This window comes from Macaca thibetana, chromosome 5 (genome assembly GCF_024542745.1).
Source record: "Macaca thibetana thibetana isolate TM-01 chromosome 5, ASM2454274v1, whole genome shotgun sequence".
Lineage (NCBI taxonomy): Eukaryota > Metazoa > Chordata > Mammalia > Primates > Cercopithecidae > Macaca > Macaca thibetana.
In genome coordinates, this window is record NC_065582.1 from 36,443,060 (window position 1) to 36,470,056 (window position 26,997).

Consider the following 26,997-nt stretch of genomic DNA (forward strand, 5'->3'; position numbering starts at 1 on the left):
ATGCTGGGATTCATGAGTCACAAGAACTGTGAGACAGTAATGTCTGTTTCTTAAAGTCATCCTGTTTTGGAGTACATATTTTTGTTACACAGCAATGGATAACTAATACAAAATCTAAATCACACTTTTTTTTTAAAGGCTACAAAACAGTAGTATTCATTTAGAATACACATTCAGCCACAAATAACAATACTTAACTAAAACTGGATTAAACAAGGCTAGTACAGTATCTCATGATGCCACCAGAGACCCAAGATCTTTTTTCCAGGCTCTGTCATTCTTTGAGAATGTGATATGGACATGAATGAACAGAACTGTCATCCTTATGCTTTCTACCTTGGTAACGCAGTATCACAGAAAATAAGAGAAAGAAGCTTTGCCTTTTTCAGGAAAGTGAAAACTTTCCCAGGAAAGTCAAAGCTAGTCTTCTACTTACATCTCATTTATCAGACCTGCTTCCCATTGCCACCATTAGTTGCTAGGGAGTCTGGAAAGATGAGTATTTTTTAGTAAGACACACTATCCCTTAACAAAGTGTATTAATAGTAAAGAAGAGGAGGACAGTGTTTACTAGCTAGGCAACCAGCAGTACATGCCAAAGCAACATATTTTACTTGTGATAAAAAATATTACAGGAGGTTAGAGAAGGGTAAGAATATTTTAAGCAATGAGAGCTTGAGGAGGTTTCTAAGAGATATTTAGAATTTGGCTAAATAGAGAGGACAGAAAAGGGAATTCTCAAAATGGATAAAAGCAAGAACAAAAAAACATGAAGATAGGGAAGTTCAGTAAGGCCCAAAAGTAAATTACCCTTTATAAAGTTTCTAAATTCATAACTCAGATTTTAAAAATTTGCTGAGTGAATATGCACGTTGTTTCCTAGCAGGAAAGAAAAATACAGCATCACATTTAAGAGAAGAGATATGGGCAAAGAATAGTAATAAACATTTATTCAAGGAAGATATGCAAACGGCCAAGAAGCACATGAAAAGATGCTCAACATCACCAGTCATCAGAGAAATGGAAGCCAAAACCACAATGAGATACCACTTCACACCCACTAGGATGGCTAGAATCAAAAATTCAGATAGGTTTTGGGAGGATGTGGAGAAATGAGTATGCTAACAGAGTTTTTTTTTGTTGTTTTTTTTTTTAGACAGGGTCTTGTTCTGTCACCCAGGCTGGAGTGCAGAGGCCTGATCTCGGCTCACTGCAACCTCCGTCTCCCAGGTTCAAGCAATTCTCCTGCCTCAGCCTCCCAAGTAGCTGGGATTACAGGCGTGCACCACCATGCCCGGCTAATTTTTGTATTTTTAGTAGAGACGGGGTTTCATCATGTTGGTCAGGCTGGTCTTGAACTCCTGACCTTGTGATCCGCCCGCCTCGGCCTCCCAAAGTGCTGAGATTACAGGTGTGAGCCACCGCGCCCAGCCAACACACTGTTATTAGAACTATAAAATGGTGCAGTTGCTCTGGCAAACAGTCTGGCAGTTCTTCACCTAATTAAACACAGAGTTACCATATGACCTAGAAGTTGTACTCCTAGGTATACACCAAGAGAAATGAAAACATATGTCCACACAAAAACATGTACATCAAAGTTTAGAGCAGCATTATTCAGAATAGTCAAAAAGTGGAAACAACTCACATGCCCATCAACAGATGAATGGATAAATGAGATGTGGTATATTTGTAAAACAGAGTATTATTTGGCCATAAAAAGTAATGAAGTACTGAAACATACAACATAGATGAACTTTGAAAATACTATGACAAGGGAAAGAAGTCAGTCATGAAAGACTACACATTATATGATTCCATTCATATAGAATGTCCAGAACAGTGACAGAAAGTAGATTAGTGGTTGCCTAGGTCTGTGTGGGAGGAGTGGGCTCAGAAGATTCAGAATAATAGCTAAAGAGTAGAGGGTTTCTGTGTGAGGTAATGAAAATGTTCTCAAATTGACTGTAGTGATGACTGTACATCTATCAGTGAACATATTAAAAACTATTACACCATACACTTTAAATGGGTGAATTATACAGTATATAAACTATATCTCAGCAAGGTTGTTGAAAAAAAAGAGAGATAAGGTGAGTACTTTTAGAATATCTGCCCAGCCATAGTGCTTTTGAGACTTCCATTCTACCCAACTCTAGCAGCCAAAGGGAGAGGAGGGGACAGTAAGGAGGGGAGAATGGAAAGACAGGCTATCTGGAGTCAAAATACCTGAGATGGAATCCCAATTCCACACTTACTGTGAGACTTGGACAAGCTCTTAATCTCTCTGTGCCTCAGTTTCTTCATCTATAAAATAAATACAATACTAACCTCATAATACTGTGGGGATTAAATGAGATAATACATTTAGGACCATGGTTCACTGCCAGGCACAAATGCTCAATAAATACCAGTTATTATTCTTACATGTTTTCCCATTCCTGTTTCTACTTCCTTAAAACATACCCACTAGCGTGAGTAACGTCCTAGTACTTGTAACCAATAACACTCTAAATATAGAACTTCAAAGAAAATGTGGAACAACCTGAGAGTCAGGATTCAGTGAGGACTCCCCCATCTGCAGTGAGATTAGTGAAGCAGTTGGTTAAATTATAGACTTGTCTCTGAAATACAGATTCATATATTTAATTGTCTACTTGATGGTTTCCACTTCTTTGTCTAACAGTCACTTCAAACTTAACATGGTCAAAGCTGAATTTCTGATTTTCCTTCAGGAACCTGCTCCTCCTGCAGTCTTCCCTATCTTAGTAGAATTTTTAAAACATTCATCCACAACTGCTATGGTAGTCAATGTTCATATCAAGGATTACTATGACAGATCCTAAATGTAATCACATGTATCCTTATTAAAGGGAAATTTGACACATACAGCAGAAGAGAAGGCAATGTGACCCAGAGGCAGAGATTAGAGTGATGCAGCAACAAGTCAAAGAATGCTGGCAGCCCACAGAAATTGAAAGAGGCGAGGAAGATTATCCCAGAGAGCCTCTGGAGAAGGAGCAGCTGTGCCAACACTTTGATTTTGGCCTAGTAACACTGATTTTGAACTTCTGGCCTCCAGAGCTGTGATAGAATATATTTTTTCGTTTGCAGCCACCAAGTTTGCACTAATTTACTATGGCAGTCATAAAAAACTAATACAATTCCCTTATTGACCTCACACTCTATATCCATTCCATAAGGAAATCCTATTGGCTCTAATTTCAAACTATATCCAGAATTCAACAACTTTTTTCACAAATCCATTGCCACTGCTTTGGTTTAAACCATCATTACCGTGGTCAGCCACAGTGGCTCACACCAGTAATCCCAGAACTTCGGGAGGCTGAAGTGGGAGGACTGCTGGAGCCCAGGAGTTCAAGGCTGCAGTGAGCTATGATTGTGCCCCTGCATTCCAACCTGGGTGACAGAGCAAGACTCCATCTCCTAAAACGAAAAAAAACCAAAAAAGATGACCTCTTTTCTGAGGCCTTCTCTTTCCTTTTTTTTTTTTTTTTGAGATGGAGTCTCGCTGTGTCACCCAGGCTGGAGTGCAGTGGCGCAATCTCGGCTCACTGCAAGCTCCGCCTCCCGGGTTCACGCCATTCTCCTGCCTCAGCCTCCGAGTAGCTGGGACTACAGGCGCCCGCCACCACGCCCGGCTAGTTTTTTGTATTTTTAGTAGAGTTGGGGTTTCACCATGTTAGCCAGGATGGTCTCGATCTCCTGACTTCGTGATCCACCCGCCTCGGCCTCCCAAAGTACTGGGATTACAGGCTTGAGCCACCGCGCCCGGCCATTTTTTTTTTTTTTTTTAAGACGGAGTTTTGCTCTCGTTGCCCAGGCTAGAGTGCAGTGGCACAATCTCAGCTCACTGCAACCCCCACCTTCTGGTTTCAAGAGATTCTCCTGCCTCAGCCTCCTAAGTAGCTGAGATTACAGGGATCCGCCACCATGCCCAGCTAAAATTTTTTTTTTTTTTTGGTATTTTCAGTAGAGACGAGTTTTCACCATGTTGGTCAGGCTGGTCTTGAACTGCTGACCTCGTGATCCACCCACCTCGGCCTCCCAAAGTGCTGGGATTACAGGCGTGAGCCACCGTGCCCGGCTTTTTCTTAAATAAAAAATATAAAATAAATAAAAAACCACTGTAACCTTACAGTTGGATTATTCCAATAACCTATCTGATCTCCCCGCTTTCAACCTTTGTTTACTAATGGATCCCAAGTGCCCAGAACAGTATCTAGCACACGATGGTGGTATTCCATAAATTTGTTGTTATTTTGACTCCATGTCCTGTGTTCCTTTCTAGAGTTTTTTCTCTTATTTTGTGAGTATCTATCACAGAAGCAGGGGTGCTGTTCAGCATCTGAACCCTGTTTCTGTTTTGGGGAACTGTTTGTGCCAACAGGAAGCAGCTAACTCCTACCACAGAATCTAGAAACCCTAATTATTTACTTCCCCAGCTCTCCTGGCAACTAGAGTGTGGACACATGACCCAGGCTTGGCCAATGACACATACCTTCCAGAACTGTGACTGGTAGCTTGGATAGAATTTTTTTTTTTTTGCTGGCAACAACATCTGGTTCTTCAGTCAGGGACAGGAGTGCCAGTGGAATCATCTTCTAAGGTCAGCAACGTCAGCCCTCATTCTATTTTTTATTTCTGTAAGTTTGACTACTCTAGATACCTCATATTATGTGGAATCATATAGTATTTGTCTTTTTATGATAGACTTTTCACTTAGCATACTGTCCTCAAGGTTCATCCATGTTGTAGCATTTGTCAGAATTTCATTCCTTGTGGTGGGATGAGCCTGCAATCCTAGCCACTCAGGAGGCTAAGGCTGGAGAATCACTTACACTAAGGAGTTTTGAGGCTGCAGTGAGCTATGACTGTGCCACTGTACTTCAGCCTGGGTGACAGGGTGAGACTCCATCTCTAAATAAATAAATAAAAGGAATGTCATTCCTTTTCAAGGCTGAATAATATTCCACTTTCACATTTTGCTTATTCATTCATGGAAAGCCATTTGGGTTGCTTCCACCTTTCAGCTACTGTAATGCTGCTATGAATGTAGGTGTAAAAATAGCTCTTCAAGACCCTGCTTTCAAGTCTTGGATATGTACCAAAAAATGGAATTTTTTTTCTTAAACAGGGTCTCACTCTGTGGCCCAACCTGCAGTGCAGTGGCACGAACACGGCTCACTGCAACCTCAAACTCCTAGGCTCATGAGATCCTCCTACCTTAGCCTGTCAAATAGCCAGGACCACAGGAGCCTGCCACTATCCCCGGCTACTTTTACAATTTTTTTGTAGAGACGCAGTCTTGCCATGTTGCCCAGACTGGTCTTGAATTCCTGGGCTCAAGTGATCCTCCCACCTCAGGCCCCAAGTAGCTGAGACCACAGATGTACACCATAGAACTATTGAATCATAGGGTAATTCTATTTATAACTCTTTGAGGAGCCACCATACTGTTTTCCACGGCAGCTGCACCATTTCACATTCCCATCAACAGTGCACAAGGGCTCCAATTTGTCCACATCCTTGCTAACACTTATTATTCTCTTTCGAAAAAAATTTATTACTATTATTTTGTAAAAAATCTTGCTGTGTTGCCCAGGCTGGTCGTGAACTCCTGGGCTCAAGTGATCCTCCCACTTCGACCTCCCAAAGCATTGGGATAACAGGCATGAGCCACCACTCCTGGCCCTCTCCGTGTGTCTGACAGTAGCCATCCTAGAGAGTGTGCAGACACCTCAATGTGGGTCCCCATTTGTTAACCATGCAATTATAATAGTCTCATAGCTGATTTCTCTGATCCTAGGTGCCATTTCCCTCAACCTGTTCTTCATACTGTCCCCAGAAAGGCATTTATCATCATGTAACTTCTCTGGTAAAAATGTTCATTGGCTTTCCATCCCTCTTAGGTAGGTCCAAACTCCTGATCATGCCACAGAGGAATGTGGCCTCTACCTATCTCTTCACCAATCCTTCTCTATCCTCTTCCTTTTCTCCCACTGTCCTCCTACAACTGACTGCACGCTCTTTGAAGGCATGTTATTTCCAAAATCCAACACATCTTCTTTTACTCAAAAAACATGGAAAACTGTCTTTTGAATGATGAACAAAAAAATAAAATCAGGCTGGGTGCAATGGCTCATGCCTGTAATCCCAGCACTTTGGGAGGCCGAGGCAGGTAGATCACCTGAGGTCAGGAGTTCGAGACCAGCCTGGCTAAAGTGGCAAAACCCTGTCTCTACTAAAAATACAAAAATTAGCCAAGCATGGTGGTGGGCGCCTGTAATCCCAGCTACTCGGGAGGCTGAGGCAGGAGAATTGCTTGAACCTGGGAGGCGGAGATTGCAGTGAGCTGAGCTTGTGCCACTGCACTCCAGCCTGGGCGACAAGAGCGAAACTCTATCTCAAAAAAAAAAAAAAAGGAAGAACTATCCCCAGGTGACAGAAATGAAAAAACAAAAAGCAACAATAGAAAGGTGACTAGGGGCTAGGAGTCTAACATGCACACCAGGAAAGCAGGTGTGAAGGGTCATGAAACAAGGAGGGCTAGAACTGAACTCCAGCATATAGCTCAAAGTACCAGCAAATTCCATGGACAATAACAAGGAGCTTACCTCCATCTTGCACTTCATGTGGGGGTGGGGGAAAGTCACCTATAGGAAAACAAATCTCTCAATCCATGCCATGTATAGACATGCATACTAAATTTTATGCAGTACTCATCCTGTATAAAACATGAGGCAGTAGAACTGTAAGCCAAGAAATTAACATAAAAATTGGTCTATAACTACTAAAGTACCCAAAGACTCTAAAAAAAAAAAAACCTAAACCACTATTTCACAGAGCACCTGTGGCTCCCACAGACTAAACATCACCAATTGAATGTGAGCTCATAAATAAAAACTAAAAAACATACAGGTTAAAAAAACTACAAATGGTAGCAGCCAACAGATACACATATCAAATTAATAGTCCTCCCCAAATTTGACATATTTAAGTAATCGGAAAATATAAGTTAAGTATGTGTATTAGGCTGTTCTCACATTGCTATAAAGAAATACCTGAGACTGGGTAATTTATAAAGAAAAGAGGTTTAATTGGCTCATGGTTCTGCAGGCTATACTGGAAGCATGGGGGTTTCTGCTTCTGGGGAGGCCTCAGGGATCTTTTACTTAGCGGAGCAGGCGTTTTATATGGCAGGAGCAGGACTCAAAGGCGGGGGAGGTGCTACACACTTAAACAGCCAGATCTCATGAGAACTCACTCACTATCACAAGAACAGCACTGAGGGGATGATGCTAAACCATTCATGAGAAACTGCCCCCAAGATCCAATCACTTGCCATCAGGCCCCACCTCCAACACTGGGGATTACAATTTGACATGAGGTTTTGGAGTGGACACAGATCAAAGCCATATCAATAAGTTTAAATTTGTAAAAGAGATGAAAGCAATAGAAGCCATAATGAAATAGAACAGTGTAGGAAAAACAGGATAGGCAGAACTGAAAAAGGACCAAATAGAATTTCTAGAGATAAAATCTAATTATTAAAATAAAAAGACTCAATGAACAGCTAAGTAGCAGATTATAAATAGTATGGAAAGAACTGAAAGTGAAAGAGAGCTGAGAAAATTAACTGCAATGAATCACAGACATGGAAAGACATGGAAAAATAAAGAGTTCTTAAACAACATAGACGACAGAATGAGGATACAGATAGGAATCCCAGAAGGAAAGAACAGAGCTATTAGGGAACAGGAAACAGTTGAAGTAATACTACCTTACAATTTTCTTTTCTTTTCTTTTTCTTTTTTCTTTTTTTTTTTTTTGAGACAGAGTCTTGCTCTGTCGCCCAGGCTGGAGTGCAGTGGCACAATCTCGGCTCACTGCAAGCTCCGCCTCCCAGGTTCACACCATTCTCCTGCATCAGCCTCCCGAGTAGCTGGGACTACAGGCGCCCGCCACCATGCCCAGCTAATTTTTTTTGTATTTTTAGTAGAGACAGGGTTTCACCATGTTAACCAGGATGGTCTCAATCTCCTGACCTTGTGATCTGCCCGCCTTGGCCTCCCAAAGTGCTGGGATTACAGGCGTGAGCCACTGCGCCCAGCCAGAATTTTCCATAATAGAAGACTTTAATTATTACATGGAAGCAGCAGCCAGGGTCCTAAAGCAGAAGAAATAAAAACATGCAAACTCGGATTCATGATAAAACATCATAACATAACATCAAAGACTGAAGGAAATCTTAAAAGCAAACAGAAGAGAAATTACTAAGCAAAACAAGACAATTAGAATGATAGCAAAACATCTCATTAGCAACATATGCCACAAGACAACGAAATAACATTTTCAAAATGCTGAGGAAAAATAACTAAGAATTCTATATTTGGGAAGCAATGATAAATTAGACATTTTCAAACAAAGATTGAGAGTTTACCACTCTTACACTCTGGCTGAACAAATTACTAAAGGAAGTCCTTCAGTATGGATTCCTTCTTGACATGTTTTTAAATTCATAAAGTGCACAGGGTTACAGGCCGCTTGCAGTGGCTCACCCACCAGCACTTTAGGAAGCTGAGGTAGGTGGATCACTTGAGCTCAGGAGTTCAAGACCAGCCCGGGCAACATGGCAAAACCCTGTCTCTACAAAAAAGTGCAAAAATTAGCAGAGTATGCTATAATCCCAGCTACTCAGGAGGCTGAAGTGGGAGGATGGCTTGGGCCTGGGAGGTTGAGGCTGCAGTGAACCATGTTTGTGCCATTACACTCCAGCCTGGGTGCCAAAGCAAGACCCTGGGTACTTTAGTAGTTATATAAGTGTGTGTGTGTATATATATATTTGTGTGTGTGTGAGACAGGGTCTTGCTTTATGTGTATACATATATAGACATATACATATATATATACACACATACACAAAGGAAGTAAATTATACCAAAATACAGTTACTTTGGACATGTATGTACAAAAAATTGAATTTAGACACACACTTTATACCTTTCCCAAAAATTAACTCAAAATGGATAATAAATCTAAGCGTAAAATGCAAAACTACAAAACTCCTAGAAGGTAACATAGGAGAAAATCGACATGCTGCTGGGTTTGGCCATGACTTTTTAGTTACAACACCAAAAGAATGTCCCAGGAAAGAAAAAAATTGACCAGCTGGACTTCATTAAAATTGAAAACTGCTCTGTGAAAGACGCTGTTAAGATAATGAAAAGACAAGCCACAGACTCAGAGAAAATCTCTGAAAAGCACGTATTTGATAAAGAACTGGTGTCCGAAATATACAAAGAACTCTTAAAACTCAAAAATGAGAAAACAAAAACCCAATTAAAAAATGGGCAAAAGATCTAAACACCTCCTGTTACACAGATGACAAATAAGCATAAAAAAAGATGTTCCAGGGCTGGGCGTGGTGGCTCAGGCCATAAACCCAGCACTTTGGGAGGCCAAGGTGGGTGGATCACCTGAGGTCAGGAGTTTGAGACTAGCGTGGCCATCACGGTGAAACCCCGTTTCTCCTAAAAATACAAAATTAGCTGGACGTGGTGGCATGCGCCTGTTATCCCAGCTACTTGGAAGGCTGAGGCAGGAGAATCATTTGAACCAGGGAGTCAGAAGTTACAGTAAGCTGAGATCGCACCATTGCACGCCAGCCTGGGCAAAAAAAGTGAAACTCCATCTCACAAAAAAAAAAAAAAAAAAAAAAAAAAGATGTCCAAATCATACGTCATTAGAGAATGGCAATTTAAAACAACAATGAGATACCACTACACATGTATTAGACTGGCTAAAATACAAAACACTGACAACACCAAATCCTGGCAATGATGTGAACCAATAGTAACTCTTACCCACCATAGTTGGGAATGCAAAAACAGATACTTTGGCAGTTTCCTAGAAAGTAAACATAAACTTACCATACAATCCAGCAATCATGCTCCTTGGTACTAAATGTGTTGAAAATTTATGTGTACACAAAACCTACACACGAATGTTTATGGCAGCTTTATTTGTAACTGCCCGAACTTGGATGTGACCCAGATGTTCCTCAATAGCTCAATGGATAAACAAACTGTGGTATAATCATAGAACGAAATATTATTCAGCAATAAAAAGAAATGAGCCATCAAGCCACTAATATACATGGAGAAACCTCAAATGCATATTGTGAAGTGAAGGAAGCCAATCTGAAAAGGTTACACACTATATGATTCCAACTATATGGGAAAGGTGAAACTATAGAGACAGTAAAAAGATCAGTGGTTGCTAGAGTTTCAGGAGAAGGAAGGGATGAATAGGTGGGGAACAGCAGATTTTTAGGGCAGTGAAACTATTCTGTACAACACTATAATTGTGGATACACATCATCGTGCATTTGTCAAAACTCACATAATATATAACACCAAGAATGAACCCTAATGTAAGCTATGGAATTTAGTTAATAATAAATCAATATTGGCTCAATTGTGACAAACTTATTACACTAGCATAGGATGTCAATAATAGGGGAAACTGTGTGCATGGTGAGGGAGGAAGGGCATGTTTGGGAACTCTGTACTTTTCCACCAATGTTTTTCTGTAAGTCTAAAACTGCTCCCAAAAAACCATCTACTGATAAAGAGAAAATTAAAAAACAATAAAAACAGCAACAACAAAAACAATACCTTGACATATGGGAAGATGAAAATTAAAACGTTCTAAGTTCCTCATATTGTTTTGTAGAAAGAGATGTTGATTATCTTTAGACTTTCAGTCAAATAATGCACATCAAAAATTTAAAAGTAACTGCTAAACGAAAAGAGGATGAAGTAAAACAACTCCTGTTATAAAGCAAATCTATTCCTTTTAACTGTGGCAGCTTACCTGAGATTCCAGAACCTCCAATTTACGTTTCCTTGCATGAAGAGCTTTACTTGGAAAAGCCCAATAATAATTAGAAGTTCCGATCCTCTCACAGTCAACCATACCATCATCAACTAAGCTCTGAAGGACTTCTTTTACTGACATAGCAGCTAAGAGACAATTTTTAAAGACTCTATGTTAAAAAAACACCATAAATAAAATTAAAGGACAAATAACCGGGGAAACACTTGCAAAACATATGACAAATCAAGAATTAAAAAGTTAATAAATAATAAGCTCTTAAAAATAACAATATGCACAACAAAAAATTGCCTAAGGAAACATTCCTTAGAATGTATCCCCATCCTTAAGCAAAGCATAACTTATATAGGAGCTTAGGGGAAAACAGGTCATATACAGGATTAAGAATAGGACCTGAGTTCTAGTCCTAACTCTTAGCAGTAACACTGGATGACTCTAGGGCAAACTGTTCTTTATGCCTAATTTTTAAAACCTATTAGATATGATCATTTCCAAACCTACTTTGGTGCACAGCGGTAATGTCAATAAAATGTTACTTGTGAGAAGCCTTTGAAAAAGTAAAACAGAACTACAGAAATGCAAGTTTTTCTCCCCCAATAGATTATGTACTAATAGAAGATACTAGCATCAGTGCTTAGTAAGTAATTTTAAGAGTGTTAACGCTCATAGTCTGTTGCTATATGGTATCTTTTCCTTTTCTAAATAATGTTTCTTTTTTAAAAAAAGATGTTGGGTAATTTGGCTATCATCTTATACTGCAGAAAAAAATTGTCAATCACTGGGAGGGAAAACGGTAAGAAAAAAAGGAATCTAGTTAATACAAATTTTTAAAATAAATTTGTCCATCTTGTAGACTGTATTGAATTTTGATTTTGATCCTTCAAGATACAGTTGAGATTCCATTACCTACAATTTGTCTGGGGATATTAGGACACTGGTGTAATTAAAACTGTATAGTTGACCCTTGAACAGTACAGGTTTGAACTGTATGGGTCCAGTTATACGTGGATTTTCTGCCACCCGAGACAGCAACACCACTTCCTCAGCCTACTCAACGTAAGATGACAAGGACGAAGACCTTTAGGATGATCCACTGCCACTTAATGAATAGTAAATACATGGTATGGCTTCCTGTCAACAGCAGGCTATCAGTAGTTAAGTTTTGGGGGAGTCAAAAGTTACATGCAGATTTTCAATTGTGTGGGGGATTGGTATCCCAATCTTGAAAAACATAGGTGTTGTTCAAGGGTTAGCTGTGTATTTAAACTTAAGAAATTTTCCTATCTTTAAGAAGTAGCAGAACCAATTGTTCACTGATGACTGTAAAGACAGAATAACTGTGTGGTGTGCATAAAAGTGTGAGGGACTCTCAGTGGTTGTCTAGTTTCATTTGTATGTACATTCATAATAAAAGAGGTTTTCTCATTTTGAAACAACATAAGACACAGAAAAAATACATCAATGTGCATCTATAAAATATGCATGGTGGCTCATGCCTATAATCCCAGCACTTTGGGAGGCCGAGGCAGGTAGATCACTTGAGGTCAGGGGTTTGAGACCAGCCTGGCCAACATGGCGAATCCCCATCTCTACTAAAAATACAAAGGTTAGCTGGGCATGGTGGCAGGCACTTGTAATCCCAGCTACTTATGAGGCTGAAGCAGGAGAATTGCTTGAACCTGAGAGGCAGAGATTGCAGCGTGCCAGGACTGCACCACTGCACTCCAGCCTGGATGACAGAGTAGATTCTGTCTCAAAAATAAATAAATAAATAAATAAGATTAAAATAAAATGAAATATACATGGCCAATATATGAGAAAAATGTTCAACCACATTAATAACTGAAGAAATAAAAAACAAAGCAATTAGACATGACTACCCAATTAAAAACACTAAAAAAATAAAGAATTCAAGGAAATGGGTACTCTCAGTATGGGTGGAGAAATGTGGCATTCTGTAGCTAAAACTTCAGATTTATACATATCTTTTTTTTTTTTTTTTTGAGACGGAGTCTTGATCTGTCCCCAAGATGGAGTGCAGTGGTGCGATCTCGGTTCACTGCAAGCTCTGCCTCCCAGGTTCACGCCATTCTCCTGCCTCAGCCTCCTGAGTAGCTAGGACTACAGATGCCCGCCACCATGCCGGGCTAATTTTTTTATTTTTATTTTTAGTGGAGACGGGGTTTCACCACGTTAGGCAGGATGGTCTCAATCTCCTGACCCTGTGATCTGCCTGCCTTGGCCTCCCAGAGTGCTGGGATTACAGGCGTGAGCCACCGCGCCCAGCCTGATTTATACATATCTTTTATGGGGAAATTCCACCTTATAAATACAGCCAAACAAAACAATAATAGATACATAAAAGGATGCCTGTCAATACATTGTTTTCGATAGCAAAAAAACTGGAAACCAGTCTAATAACTGGATTTTTATTTTAAAGACAGGATTTTGCTATGTTGCCTAGCTGGCCTGAAGCGATCCTCCCGCTTCAGCCTCCAGAGTGGCTGGGACCTCAAGGTGTGTGTGCTACTACCTAGCTTATCAACTAGATTTTTAAAAGTATTTTTTATTGCAATGGGATGCTATACAATCATTTATGTTATAAAAGGATATTTAATGACAGGGATATATATTCAAAATGTAATATACAGGATGTATTATACAGAAAAATAAAGGACAACACGACAGTGGTTATCTTTGGATGGTAGGTAACTGGTGGTAATTTCTTTGTCTCTAGAAATTCAGGTTTTCCATAAAGTGAAAGACTGTTGCAGAAAAGATGACTTAATGAATATTAAGATATTTCCCAAAACATCCCAGTATATTTCCCAAAACATTCCAGTGTAATTTTGGTACTTACTAATGCCTTTCTCTTTGGGAGCAATCTTCTCCAAGTCTTTTAATTGAAACACATCTTTCTGTTTAAAAGGGTTTTAAAGAAAATGAAAAGCACGTGTTTATTTTCTACTATGTATATTATCTTTTTAAAAAACTTTTATTATGGGTACATAATAGTTGTATACATTTACAGGGTGTGTGTGATATTTTGATACAGGTATACAATGTGCTATGATCAAATTGTGGTAATTAGGGTATCCATCCCTTCAAACACTGATCATTTCTTTGTGTTAGGAACATTACGATTCCACTTTTAGTATTTTAAAATATACAATATATTATTGTTAACTATAGTCACCCTATCGTGTTCTATTATATATTTATATATACATCATAATTTTATGTTCATGAAAAAATGTATTTAAAAAATTGGCCTGGAAATGAACAGTATAATAGAATCAAGCATTTTAGAGCTTATAAGAAACTCTTTGATTATCTCATTCAATACCCTCAATAGAACTTAAAATGAAGAGATTTTTGCATACATATACAATTTTTTTTTGTTTGAGACATGGTTTCACTCTATCACCTAGATGGGAGTGCAGTGGCATGATCATGGCTCACTGCAGCCTTGACCTCCAGGGCTCAAGCAATCCTCCCACTTCAGCCTCCTGAGGGAGAACATAAAGAACAATAAAGTTCTTGGAGATCAGAACATAAAGAACAATCTTCCCACTTAAGTATAAAAACTAGTTATAGGCCAGTCACGGTGTCTTCTGTCTGTAATCCCAGCATTTTGGGAGGACTGCTTGAGCCTAAGAGCTGGAGACTGGCCTGGGTAACATATTGAGACCACTCTCGCACCACAACTCTACAAAATCAAAAAATTAGCTGGGTGTAGTGGCATGTGCCTGTAGTCCTAGATACGTGGGAGGCTGAGGTGGGAGAATCGCTTGAGCCTGGGAGGTTGAGGCTGCAGTAAGCTATGACTGTGCCACTATACTCCAGCCTGAGTATAGAGTGAGATTCTGTTTCAAAAAACAAAACAAAACAGAAATGGTATCAAAAAACACCAACCTAGTTATACTGGATCACTTGGTAACACGAGCGAATTACCTTCTCTGACACTTTGATTTTAAGAAAACACAGACAGTGCTTTAACATGTATGACACTGTACAGATTTAGCAGTTCTAACTAAAAGCAAAACAGGCAACTGTCAGGTTTCGTGGAAGGGGTTTCGTGGAAGAGCTATACCTAAACAATAGGGAAATTATACAATTCATGGCTGCCTATCAATCATTCACATATACATGTTGCATGTCCACCATATGCAAAGGAAAACATTAAGGGAAGATATGCGTGTTGAATATTTAAATCTTACGACCAGAAAAAAAAAAAAAAAAAACCTGTCTAGAATATTATTTTCTACTGCTAATAAGCCTTGGTTGAAGTGGTGAAAAGAACTTGCATAACAAAAGTTAAATCATTTGAAAAAACTAAAGTATGTAGTAATTAGAACAGAAATATTGTGGATGGGCATGGTGGCTCACGCCCCTGTAATCCCAGCACTTTGGGAGGCTGAGGCGGGTGGATCGTTTGAGCTCAGGAGTTCGAGACCAGTATGGCCAATATGGCAAAACCCTGTTTCTACTAAACATACAAAAATTAGCTGGGCGTTATGGCGGGCACCCGAGTAATCCCAGGTAGTCGGGAGGCTGAGGCACAAGAATCGCTTGAACTTGGGAGGTGGAGGCTGCAGTAAGCCAAGATCACACCACTGCACTCCAGCCTGGGCAAAAGAGAGAGACTCAGTCTCAAAACAAAACAACAACAACAAAAAAACCCAGAAATATTTTGATTATTGTTACGAAAAATTTGGGATACAGTTCTTCCAAAATAAACTTGAAAAGGCAACTGCACTTGGAAATTATACTTCATAAAAATTTAAAACTTCTGCTCATCCAAGGGCACTGGAAAGAAAATGAAATGACAAATACCAACTAGATTAAAATAACTGCAAAACATGTACCTGGAAAAGGCCTGGCACCCAGGATATACATATATAAAGAACTCCTTTGAAGTACATTTAAAAAAAAGAGTTGATGGAGAGATAAGAAGTAGATAGATGAATATATATGTGATAAAGCCAGAAGAATAAAATGCAAATGGTAGAATCTAGGTAGTAGGCATATGGGTATTCACTGAAAAACTCATCTTTGCTGTATGTTTGAAAATTTTCGTAATAAAATGTTGAAAAAATTTCATCTCACTACACCTAAGAGTTAGTAAATTTAGGAAAATATTAAGTCATTGAACTTCGTGAGAGTATGAGATTAATTTTTGCACATTGAGGAATAAATTATTTAAACATAATACTTTAGAATCTCAGGGAACATGTAATACATTACTGACTTTAAGTCTTTAATGCATTAGAAAAATCAGTTAATCAAACCTCTTTGCAAATACTTTAAATTCCCTAGAAAAAGAACATGAACCATTGAGATATCTGCCTAAATGCAGTCACCAAGGAAGAGCTCCAGATGTACTGGCTGCCCCAGTGGGGCTGCTGTATAAACAAACAGGCTTGGAAAGAACTAGCCTCAGAACTCAGTGCGGTCACTGACGTGGACAAAGGAAATGATCTCAAGTAAATCTCAGTTCTTAGACTCCCCGGCATTAAGCAAAGATAATGAAGAAGGGATGAAGACAATATAAAAAGAACTATGTGTAGGATACCATGGAAGACATATAATCCTAGATAATATTGTTCTTTTTTTTTTCTTTTTCTTTTTTTATAATACTTCAAGTTCTAGGGTACATGTGCACAACATGCAGGTTTGTTACATATGTATGTGCCATGTTGGTGTGCTGCACCCATTAACTCGTCATTTACATTAGGTATATCTCCTAAAGCTATCCCTCCCCCCTACCTCCTCCCAACAATAGGCCCCAGTGTGTGATGTTCCCCTTCCTGTGTCCAAGTGATCTCATTGTTCAATTCCCACCTATGAGCGAGAACATGCGGTCTTTGGTTTTCTGTTCTTACGATAGTTTGCTGAGAATGATGGTTTCCAGCTGCATCCATGTCCCTACAAAGGACACAAACTCATCCTTTTTTATGGCTGCATAGTATTCCATGGTGTATATGTGCCACATTTTCTTAAACCAGTCTGTCACTGATGGACATTTGGGTTGATTCTAAGTCTTTGCTATTGTGAATAGTGCCGCAATAAACATATGTGTGCATGTGTCTTTATAGCAGCATGACTTACAATCCTTTGGGTATATACCCAGCAATGGGATGGCTGGGTCAAACGGTATTTCTAGTTCTAGATCCTTGAGGAATTGCCATACTGTTTTCCACAATGGTTGAACTAATTTACAGTCCCACCAACAGTGTAAAAGTGTTCCTATTTCTCCACATCCTCTCCAGCACATGTTGTTTCCTGACTTTTTAATGATTGCCATTCTAACTGGTGTGAGAGGGTATCTTATTGTGGTTTTGATTTGCATTTCTCTGATGGCGAGTGTTGATGAGCATTTTTTCATGTGTCTTGGCTGTATGAATGTCTTGTTTTGAGAAGTGTCTGTTCATATCCTTTGCCCACTTTTTGATAGGGTTGTTTTTTTCTTGTAAATTTGTTTGAGTTCTTTGTAGGTTCTGGGTATTAGCCCTTTGTCAGATGAGTAGATTGCAAAAATTTTCTCCCATTCTGTAGGTTGCCTGTTCACTCTCATGGTAGTTTCTTTTGCTGTGCAGAAGCTCTTTAGTTTAATTAGATCCCATTTGTCAATTTTGGCTTTTGTTGCTGTTGCTTTTGGTGTTTTAGACATGAAGTCCTTGCCCATGCCTATGTCCTGAATGGTATTACCCAGCTTTTCTTCTAGGGTTTTTATGCTTTTAGGTCTAATATTTAAGTCTCTATTCCATCTTGAATTAATTTTCATATAAGGAGTAAGGAAAGGATCCAGTTTCAGCTTTCTACTTATGGCTAGCCAATTTTCCCAGCACCATTTATTAAATAGGGAATCCTTTCCCCATTTCTTGTTTTTGTCAGGTTTGTCAAAGATCAGATAGTTGTAGATGTGTGGTATTATTTCTGAGGTCTCTGTTCTTTTCCATTGGTCTCTGTCTCTGTTTTGGTACCAGTACCATGCTGTTTTGGTTACTGTAGCCTTGTAGCATAGTTTGAAGTCAGGTAGCATGATGCTTCCAGCTTTGTTCTCTTGGCTTAGGATTGTCTTGGCAATGGGGCTCTTTTTTGGTTCCATATGAACTTTAAAGCAGTTTTTTTCCAATTCTGTGAAGAAAGTCATTGGTAGCTTAGTGGGGATGGCATTGAATCTATAAATTACCTTGGGCAGTATGGCCATTTTCACAATATTGAGTCTTCCTATCCATGAGCATGGTATGGTCTTTCATTTGTTTGTGTCCTCTTTTATTTCATTGAGCAGTGGTTTGTAGTTCTCCTTGAAGAGGTCCTTTACATCCCTTGTAAGTTGGATTCCTAGGTGTTTTATTCTCTTTGAAGCTATTGTGAATGGGAGTTCATTCATGATTTGGTTCTCTGTTTGTTACTGGTGTGTAAGAATGCTTGTGATTTTTGCACATTGATTTTGTATCCTGAGACTTAGCTGAAGTTGCTTATCAGCTTAAGGAGATTTTGGGCTGAGACGATGGGGTTTTCTAAATATACAATCATGTCATCTGCAAACAGGGACAATTTGACTTCTTCTTTTCCTAACTAAATATGCTTTATTTCTTTCTCTTGCCTGATTGCCCTCGCCAGAACTTCCAACACTATGTTGAATAGGAGTGGTGAGAGAGGGCATCCCTGTCTTGTGCCAGTTTTCAAAGGGAATGCTTCCAGTTTTTGCCCATTCAGTATGATATTGGCTGTGGGTTTGTCACAAATAGCTCTTATTATTCTGAGATACGTTCCATCAATACCGAATTTATTCAGAGTTTTTAAGCATGAAGGGCTGTTGAATTTTGTCAAAGGCCTTTTCTGCATCTATTGAGATAATCATGTGGTTTTTGTCTTTGGTTCTGTTTATATGCTGGATTACATTTATTGATTTGCATATGTTGAACCCTTTTTTTTTTCTTTTTTTTTTTTTAAGACAAGGTCTCATTCTGTTACCTGGGCTAGAGTGCCTGAGTGACAGAGTGTGATCACGGCTCACTACCAACCTCAAACTCTTGGGCTCAACAGATCCTCCTGCCTTGGTCTCCCAAAATATTGGAATTACAGGAGTGAGCCATGGCATCTGGCCCTAGATAACATTTCATAAAGCACTTATGACCTGGGCATTGTTTAATATATTATCTTATTTAATCCCCATACCAACACTGTGAGCTGGGTAAAATTATCATCTTCTTTGAGAGAAGAAGAAACAGACATAGAGAGGTCAAGAACCTTGCTTAAAGGTCACAAAGCTATTGAGTTAAACAGGTTCCAGATGCAAACTTTCAATTATTGAGCTACACTGTTCTCATGTTCTTCCTAAGTGCAACAGGCAAATAATTAATTACATTAGCAGCTCCAAAACACACATACACGCACGTATATATCCATCCATACATGATCATGTCTATGCATCTTTTTCTCCATTTATATATTTATTTTAATTATCTGGGCATACGCATGGCCATTCCAGAGATCTGTGTGCCAGTGGAAAGCTACTCATTTGTTTGCTGAAGTAATTTTTTAAAAAGCTCAACACATTTATTGGTGGCCTATTTTGTGCCTCAAATAGTCCCTGACGGTTCTTACTCTCTCTATGAGTTGTCATTATTACCAATGACTATGTTTTTAAAAGATTTCCAAAACCTTGCAGACAGCCCACTTATGATTAGAGGCAATATAGTATGTGCTGCTTCATTAGTTGATTTTCTAATTTGATTAAAAAGGTAGTATTTGTTCACTGTAGGTAACAAAGAGTGTAAAACAAAATCCACCTGTATCTTACCATTGTTAATATTTGTCATCATGCATTGTTTTTTATATTTTACATTTTCTACTTAACATTAAATTATAAGCATTTTCCCTTGACATTAGGGGGCTGCTATTGACATCTAAAGAAAGTCAAATTCTGTAACAAATCCTTGAGTAGCCATATTTGATTTTGTTGGAATTTTTACTTGCCAATTGCAACAACGAAATTAGAATCCAGATTCCTGAATCTGAATTCCAGAATCCATGCTTTTCACTCTGCACCATTATTGTTGATTTGCTTTGAGATGTTGAAGCAAATCGAATATTTATCTACTTTTGACATCAGTCTGGATCCTGGATATACCATATCCCATTCATGAGAGAACAAATTAAATGGCCTCCATTACTTTTGCCAAATCTCTTATACTTTTCAATTCCATCAAAAAACTGATAGACTAAATAAATGAGCAGCAACTGATTAGGCTATAATGAAAAAAAGAAACAGGAATATATGAAATGAATCAATCAGTACAATTAATTCCCAGCTTTATGGAAAACCTCACTAATTACTAACTTCCTTAAACTGCTGATCCTCAGAGTTTTTCATGTTTTGGTGTTCCTGAGGACAAGGTTTAAAATTTTTCAGTTAGAAACTGTCACTTTTGAGATAATTAACAATATTGTAAAATGACAAAATAATTTCCCCAACACTCTCCTCAGCTTTCTACTGTCTTGCAGGAATTAAACCTACTTTTCTTGCTGAGACCACAGGAAAAATATTTCAACTCAGCAGAATAATTGCCGTAATTTTCATATAGAGACTTCACCAATTTATCTTCCTAACCATATCATCATCATAATATGATATCCTGTTCTGAACTGCCAATGACTTTTAAGAATAAGATTATACTTAGTGGGCAAATCCCCAGTGTATTTTGCTTTTTTTTTTTTTTTTTTTTTTTTTTTTTTTTTACTAAGAATCTGCCTTAAAGTGAAAAGGGATTTTATCACGTTAATATTCAATTTTACCACTTTTTCCCATCTTCACATTTGTATATGATGAAAATAGCCAACGAGGCTATGCAGGTCCTGCCAAGCCATATCATATGGCTTGAAGTTAGTGTTGTTTTAGGTGAAGGATTTATGTGGCCTTTAACCTGAAGACAAAGAAAAGCTTTCCAGTAACAGGGTAAAGCCATGAGACAGGAGGCTCTAGAGCCAGGTACCTGGGTTTGAACTCTGGCTCTGTCACTTAGGAGATGAAACTTTAAACATATTTCCTGTTGGTGGCAGGTACAAATATCTGGAATAAATTAAGGAGGCCTGTGTACCATCAACTATGTGTTACACATTAGACAGACTTAAAATCCAAAGACAGTATTTGGTACTCCCTCTGAAATCAAATGATTCTTCCTGGTTTGAATCCTGGAACTATGGCTTCTATTGTTTGAGATCCAGGACTGGTTGGCACCTAGGCAGCACTCAGGAGATGTGGGCTTTCGTCATTATTATTTTTCAGGCAGAAAGGGGAGACAATCAAATATATGCATCAGAAGATTCTGGTGCCAGTATACAGGACTGCTTGGGTGAAAGAGACTCTACCAATAGTGGGATATGTTTTTACAACTCCATAACTCACAGGAGCCACAAATATTTGCAGAATCTTACCCATTCTTCAAGAAATTGATCAGTATTGATGTCTTACAAAGAAGGGCAGTTAACATTGGATGACATATACTTAAGATGAAAATTACACAAAATTATGTGTTAAAGAAAATGACTTACTGTTTCAAAAAATATTTCCATCATGCGAGTTCTCTTTTCTTCTGCACTCAGTCCTTTTTTCTTTGACTAAAGCACAAAAATTAAAAAGTAAACAATGCTTTTAAACACATTTTGAAAACAGCTAGATTTGCAACATTATTTGAAATTTTATGCATGGTCTTATCTGATACCAACAGGTCTGATACTCTCAAAGTCAGACCTAAAGACTCATTTTAATTACTATCTGCCAACCACTGTGCTAGGTGCTGCCAAGGTAGTAACTATAAATTGAGATAGAGCCTGGCATTTCGTAGAAATTCAGTATTTATAAAGTGAACCAATGATAAGCCACTGTATTGACCTTCCAAAGGCTTACAATCTCTCCAGAAAATAGATAGATGTAACTACTTATAGCTAATGAACAGCTACATGTGCCAATTGCTACATAAATACCCAGAACAGAATGAATTCCACTATGCAGAGGAAGAAAGGTTACCTAAGAAGGACAGAGATTAAAAAGATTTTGGCAAATTGAGAAATGGTGAGAAGCACATCTTGGGGAGATCACACACAGGCACAATGTTATGGAAGTACATGGAATTCTCCAGAAGGATAAGCTGTGGGGGATAATTATTGTATGAAGTATGTATGGGGAGTGGCAGATGGGATGAGAAAGGTGTGGGGTCAGATTACGAAAGCTGACTGTCCAGCTGAGAGTGGACTTCATTCTAGACAATGAGGAGCTGCTGAGTAATTTCTAAAGCAGACTAGTGGCAAGATTAGAGTTGCATTTTAGTAAGTTAATTATAGCAGCAATGTGGACGACAAGAGGGAAGGAGGAAAGGCCTATCCGAGTAGAAAATGGAAGCCTACTCAGGTTATTCTTCTGTAATACCCTTTAGCCAATTTGAAATTAAGACAATATGTAGCTGAAATATAAGTTAATAATAAATTTTACAGTATGTTGTATATAGAATATATAAAGCTAAATCCCAAGTTAGAAGAGAAAGGAGCCAAATTTCCTCCAACCCAAAGGTTTACAGGAAAAAAAAAAGAGTGAGCACTATCACCTCCAGTTCTCTAATAAAAAATTCCGCACTAATATTTCTTATGTGATCTGCATCTTTCTCAAACATTGTAGGGGATTATAAAGGAATATAAATTGTTTGCTTAAACAGCAGACATAAAACCACAGTTAAAGACTGCCCCATCCAACCAAAAACATCATCAGAAAATGTGAGTTTACATAAGTGAAGACAATGATTTGGAATTGCCATTCTGGCTACACACTAGAGTGAGTGAGTCTTAATTCTTGTAAAACCTAGAAACCCACTAACTTGGCTGCGCGGTGGCTCACACCTGTAATCCCAGCACTTTGGGAGGCTTAGGCTGGAGGATCACTTGAGGCCAGGAGTTCGAGACCAGCCTGGGCAACAAAGCAAGACACTGTCTCAAAACAAAACGAAACAAAAAAAAGCCCCCCCCCCCCCAAAAAAAAAAAAAAAAAAAAACGGTGCACTAACTCATTCCCACAGGAAAAAAATGATCAGGTATTTCTTGATGAGTAATATGGGTAAATAAATAGCTTAAAGTTTATATTTTTCTCTTCTTCCTCAGTCCACTCTCAAACACTGTTTTGCTGCAGGGTTTGGCTACTGACCCCATCTCCTAATATCTTATCTTTGATCTCATCTGCTTTCATGGTTTTAATTAACACTCACGCTGAGATCTCATATCTTTACATTCACCCCTGGGTGTGCTCCTGAGCTTCAGTCTCATGCATCTACCCGCCTGCTGGACAAAATTCAACTCTGTCTAAACTCAACTTTTCCTCTCTCATACCTACTCCCCACAAACTTGCTATTCTAGACCTTGAGTCTCAGATACTACCTCGTGACCCAAGCCAGAGGCCTGACAGTCATCCTAGGTACCTTTACCTCTCTTATCTCACATCCAACCAATCACCAAGTTCTGCCAGTTTCAGCATTTAATTACTTCTCTTATCTGTCCCGTCTGTTCTATCTCTACTACCACTGCCTCATTCAGGCCTTCATCATCCGTCTCCTGCAAAATATCTCCAGTCCCCTAACCACACTTTGACTCACCCTCTATGTTCACATTCTGTGCTGGGAAAACATAAATATGACCATGTCCCTCCCTTGCTCAAAACCCTCCAGTGGCTCCCAGACATCCAGGCGTATCTGAGTACCCCAGTATGATATACAAAGCCCTTTATCACCTAACCCCAGGCTACCTTTTACAGCCTCTTCCACCACACCCTACCTCAAATTCTGCCATTAACAGAATGGAAACCTAAGCTACTTGAGTTGTAACACAAAAACTACTTGCAATTATCTACTCAAAGAATGCTCTCATTTCCGTCCTTAAAAAAAATGTTGTTCCTCCACCTAGAACACCCTCACCTCTCTCGCCTACTCAAAACTCCAAAACATCTCCCAAGGCTTAATTTAGGCGCTATCCCTCCAGAACTTCCCTGAGTTCACAGGCTAAGCATGTATTCCCAGAACACACCTTCGTCAAATCACTTACTACATTGAAAAGATGTTTACTTGTCTCTCCCAGCACACTGAAAAACTTCTTCAGAACATGAACTGCCTTTAACTTTCCAGGGCTTAGTGCCAAGTTAGAAAGGGGAGACATAAAGCCCTTAATTTTAGGACCATGTATCTAAAGCCCCCAACTCTAAAATTTCAGACTGCTTAGGCTCCTAAGCCCCCCAACACCTACCATACTCCCATAGATACAACGGGTGAATTAATCATAGTGAATTCAGTGACACCATGTATTGCCTGGCTTGGAGAGATAAATCAGAGAAATCTCAGGTAGGCAAACTCCAGGAACCCATACAGACCTGCTCACTAAACCTAGGGCTGAGAGCCAGGGTCCAGGACTGCTCTATCTGCCTGCCTTCATTCTTGCCTCTGCAGTATCTGATAAATCAAGCATGAAATTCGTAACAGTTAGAAGACTCCTTCAACATATTTTTCTAGTCCAACAGGTCCTAAACTGCCATACATTAGAATCAGCTCAGGAGTTTTTTAAAAATACTGATGCCCAGGCTCACGTCGAATGAATGGAATCAAAATCTCTGGAATGGGACCTGGGCAACATATTTTAAAAATCCTCCAATATATTTTTAAAATCCTCTCCAACATATTTTTTAATCGTGGCAGGGTTGAGAACCCTACTTTTGTCAGCCCAGAATCTGAAGGCCATGTCAAGGGCGCTGCAGGGCAGTGGGAATCCCTTAAGAACTTCAGTCTGTGGCTGCATTAGCAGAAAGCAGATCCCGAAGTGTTAGGCAAGATCCTAACATTTTGATATTCTAAACAGCTCCTCGCACTCCACAAGAATCTGCCCCCGAGAGGCAGGCAATGAGGAGAATCTAGTGTCTTGGTTTTAGGAAAGTTTTAGGAAAGCTCTCAACACTCAGCTCAGCAGCTATGGAAGTTACTCAGGAAATGTGGATGAGCTCTATCATCCATTTCCATTGTTTCCAGCCTGATTTATTCATCAGTCTTTTTTATGACTAGAAATAATTCCTATTAACCACAGTAGGAGTATCATACCCAGAATTAAAATAACTAATGTAAAAAGATGCCATATTAATACTCATATTTAGAAACTTCTCAAAAAAAATCAATGAGGATGTATTTAATATTTAATTAAGACTAGGAAAAACCTGATGGTGTAAGTTAGCGATGCATTCAAATTAGTAGTAAGTCAGGAGACTCAAAATCTGACTCAAGGACTGTGAAGCTTTCTGGAAGTATTTTAAACCACTTTAAAAATCATGTTATCTGAGGAACCTTCTCAATTAGAAGTTATGGAATTCCTACAGCCAGCCCTACTCATCAATTACAATAAAATTATGAAGAATTATTAAGTAGATGTCACTGCTGCTCTCAGAGTTCAGCACTGCACTCTTCCAATTTCAAAAATTGCCCGAACTCTATTTACTTAGGCTGCCTAACCAAATGAAAACAGTTTCTAATTCATAATCAATCAAAAGTTTACCTTTGACCAACACTAAACTTATTTCCTGATCACATATTAAAAAATAGGAAGTCCGCATCTTATCAAAAGTTTTAATTTTTTAAAAGGATTCTCTATTATCAGAGGTAAGCTTCTGAAGAGTTAACACATTTAGTATTAGAAGGTGATTCATGTATAAAGAGAGAGAGATCAGGTAAAAGGACAAAGCGCGTTTGAGCTGCACAGTTCTCCAAGTCAGTTATACGAGGTCAGCAACCCTGCAGAGAAAATTGGTAACACTGAAGAGCACTGCTAAGAGATTTAACTGTAGTCCTGTTTGGCTTCTTAGAGCACTGTACGCCCAGGTGGCTGGGTTGTTAGTTTAACCACAAAGAAGCCGTTATCATTTATAACTACATCTGGACAAGTATCTTCAAATAAATAGCATACAACTAGATCCTGGTGTCCCACCCCGCCCCCTTTAGCTCGGCAACATTTAACGGCCACTTAAGTAAATGAAGATATTAAAATCTTAGATCCATTTAACTAGATGTTGATTCTTCGCCAACTGAAGCAGAAAAAACGGCATGAAACTTTGAAGGTTTATGAAAATGATTTGATGGGCAGAAAGACCTTAAGCTCATAAAGCCGATCTGGAATCTTACCAGGACTTAACCGATAATGACAGACGAGGAAGCCTTATTCAGTGCAGAGGGTCCTTAAAAAAGCATCAGCGCCCTACACAACCAGCAGAGCCCGGCACAGGAGCAGCGACTCCTGCCCTTTGGCAGAAACCGGGGCATTTTCACAGAAATCGACTAATTGGCACAAAGTGAAGATCCGTTAGGTAACTCGAAACTGAGAAGTTCTGGAATGTGCTCTACGTATTACAATACAGAAAACCACTCAATGGTGACAAACCAGGAGGGCGCTTTGGGATCAAGACGTTCGCTTCCCGCAGTCCCTCCCGCCCACTTGCGCTTTTTCTCCCCGTTCTTAATGGGGGGCTACACCACGCGTGGCCGAGGCTGGAGGCGTAGGGAGCCCCGGTTCTCAAGGGGTTCGTGGTCTTTTAGATAAATCGGGGTTGGTGAGGTTCTCGAGTCACGTTCGCGAACGCTTCCCGCGTTCTAACTTAACCCGCCCGATGGGCCCTGGGGACAGACGCTGGGTGCAGCCAGCCGGGAGGCCGCGGACGCCCCCCCGCCTCGGAACTCCGGACCGGAGCGGCGGGGAACGACGCAGAGTGCGGAATGGCCGCGGCGGGGCCGGGCCGGGCCGGGCCTGGCCTCTCCACTGGGAGGCCGAGAGCCGGGCGACCGCTCCCGCGGCCCGGCATGGCGGTCAACGCCAGGCCGGGATCCACACGCCAACGAGGGGCGGCGAAGCCCACACACTAGGGAGGAAGAAGACGCGGGACCATAGCCTCAGTCCTTACCATGGCGCGGGCGCCGGGGCTTCCGCTGGCTGGGCCTGCGCGTTGGGCGAGGGGCGAGGGGCGGGGAAGACCAGGACGCGTTTGATTTTGGCGCCGCCGAC

The 26,997-nt window shown here is 39.7% G+C and overlaps 1 protein-coding gene across 2 annotated transcripts in view; it reads right to left on the minus strand.

Annotated features, from left to right (window-relative positions):
- MND1 (meiotic nuclear divisions 1) overlaps nucleotides 1-26,997 on the minus strand; it is a 73,820-nt gene extending 46,823 nt beyond the window's left edge. The window contains exons 1-4 of one of the 2 annotated variants that reach the window (XM_050789920.1): nucleotides 26,897-26,997; nucleotides 21,484-21,549; nucleotides 13,781-13,838; nucleotides 10,900-11,048 (exon numbers count right to left, since the gene is read on the minus strand). In XM_050789920.1, the coding sequence (XP_050645877.1) occupies nucleotides 10,900-11,048; nucleotides 13,781-13,838; nucleotides 21,484-21,549; nucleotides 26,897-26,899 (276 nt within the window). In that variant the 5' untranslated portion in view covers nucleotides 26,900-26,997. Of the gene's footprint in view, nucleotides 1-10,899; nucleotides 11,049-13,780; nucleotides 13,839-21,483; nucleotides 21,550-26,123; nucleotides 26,586-26,896 lie in introns of those variants that run through there. The other variant, XM_050789921.1, reaches the window with a different exon arrangement.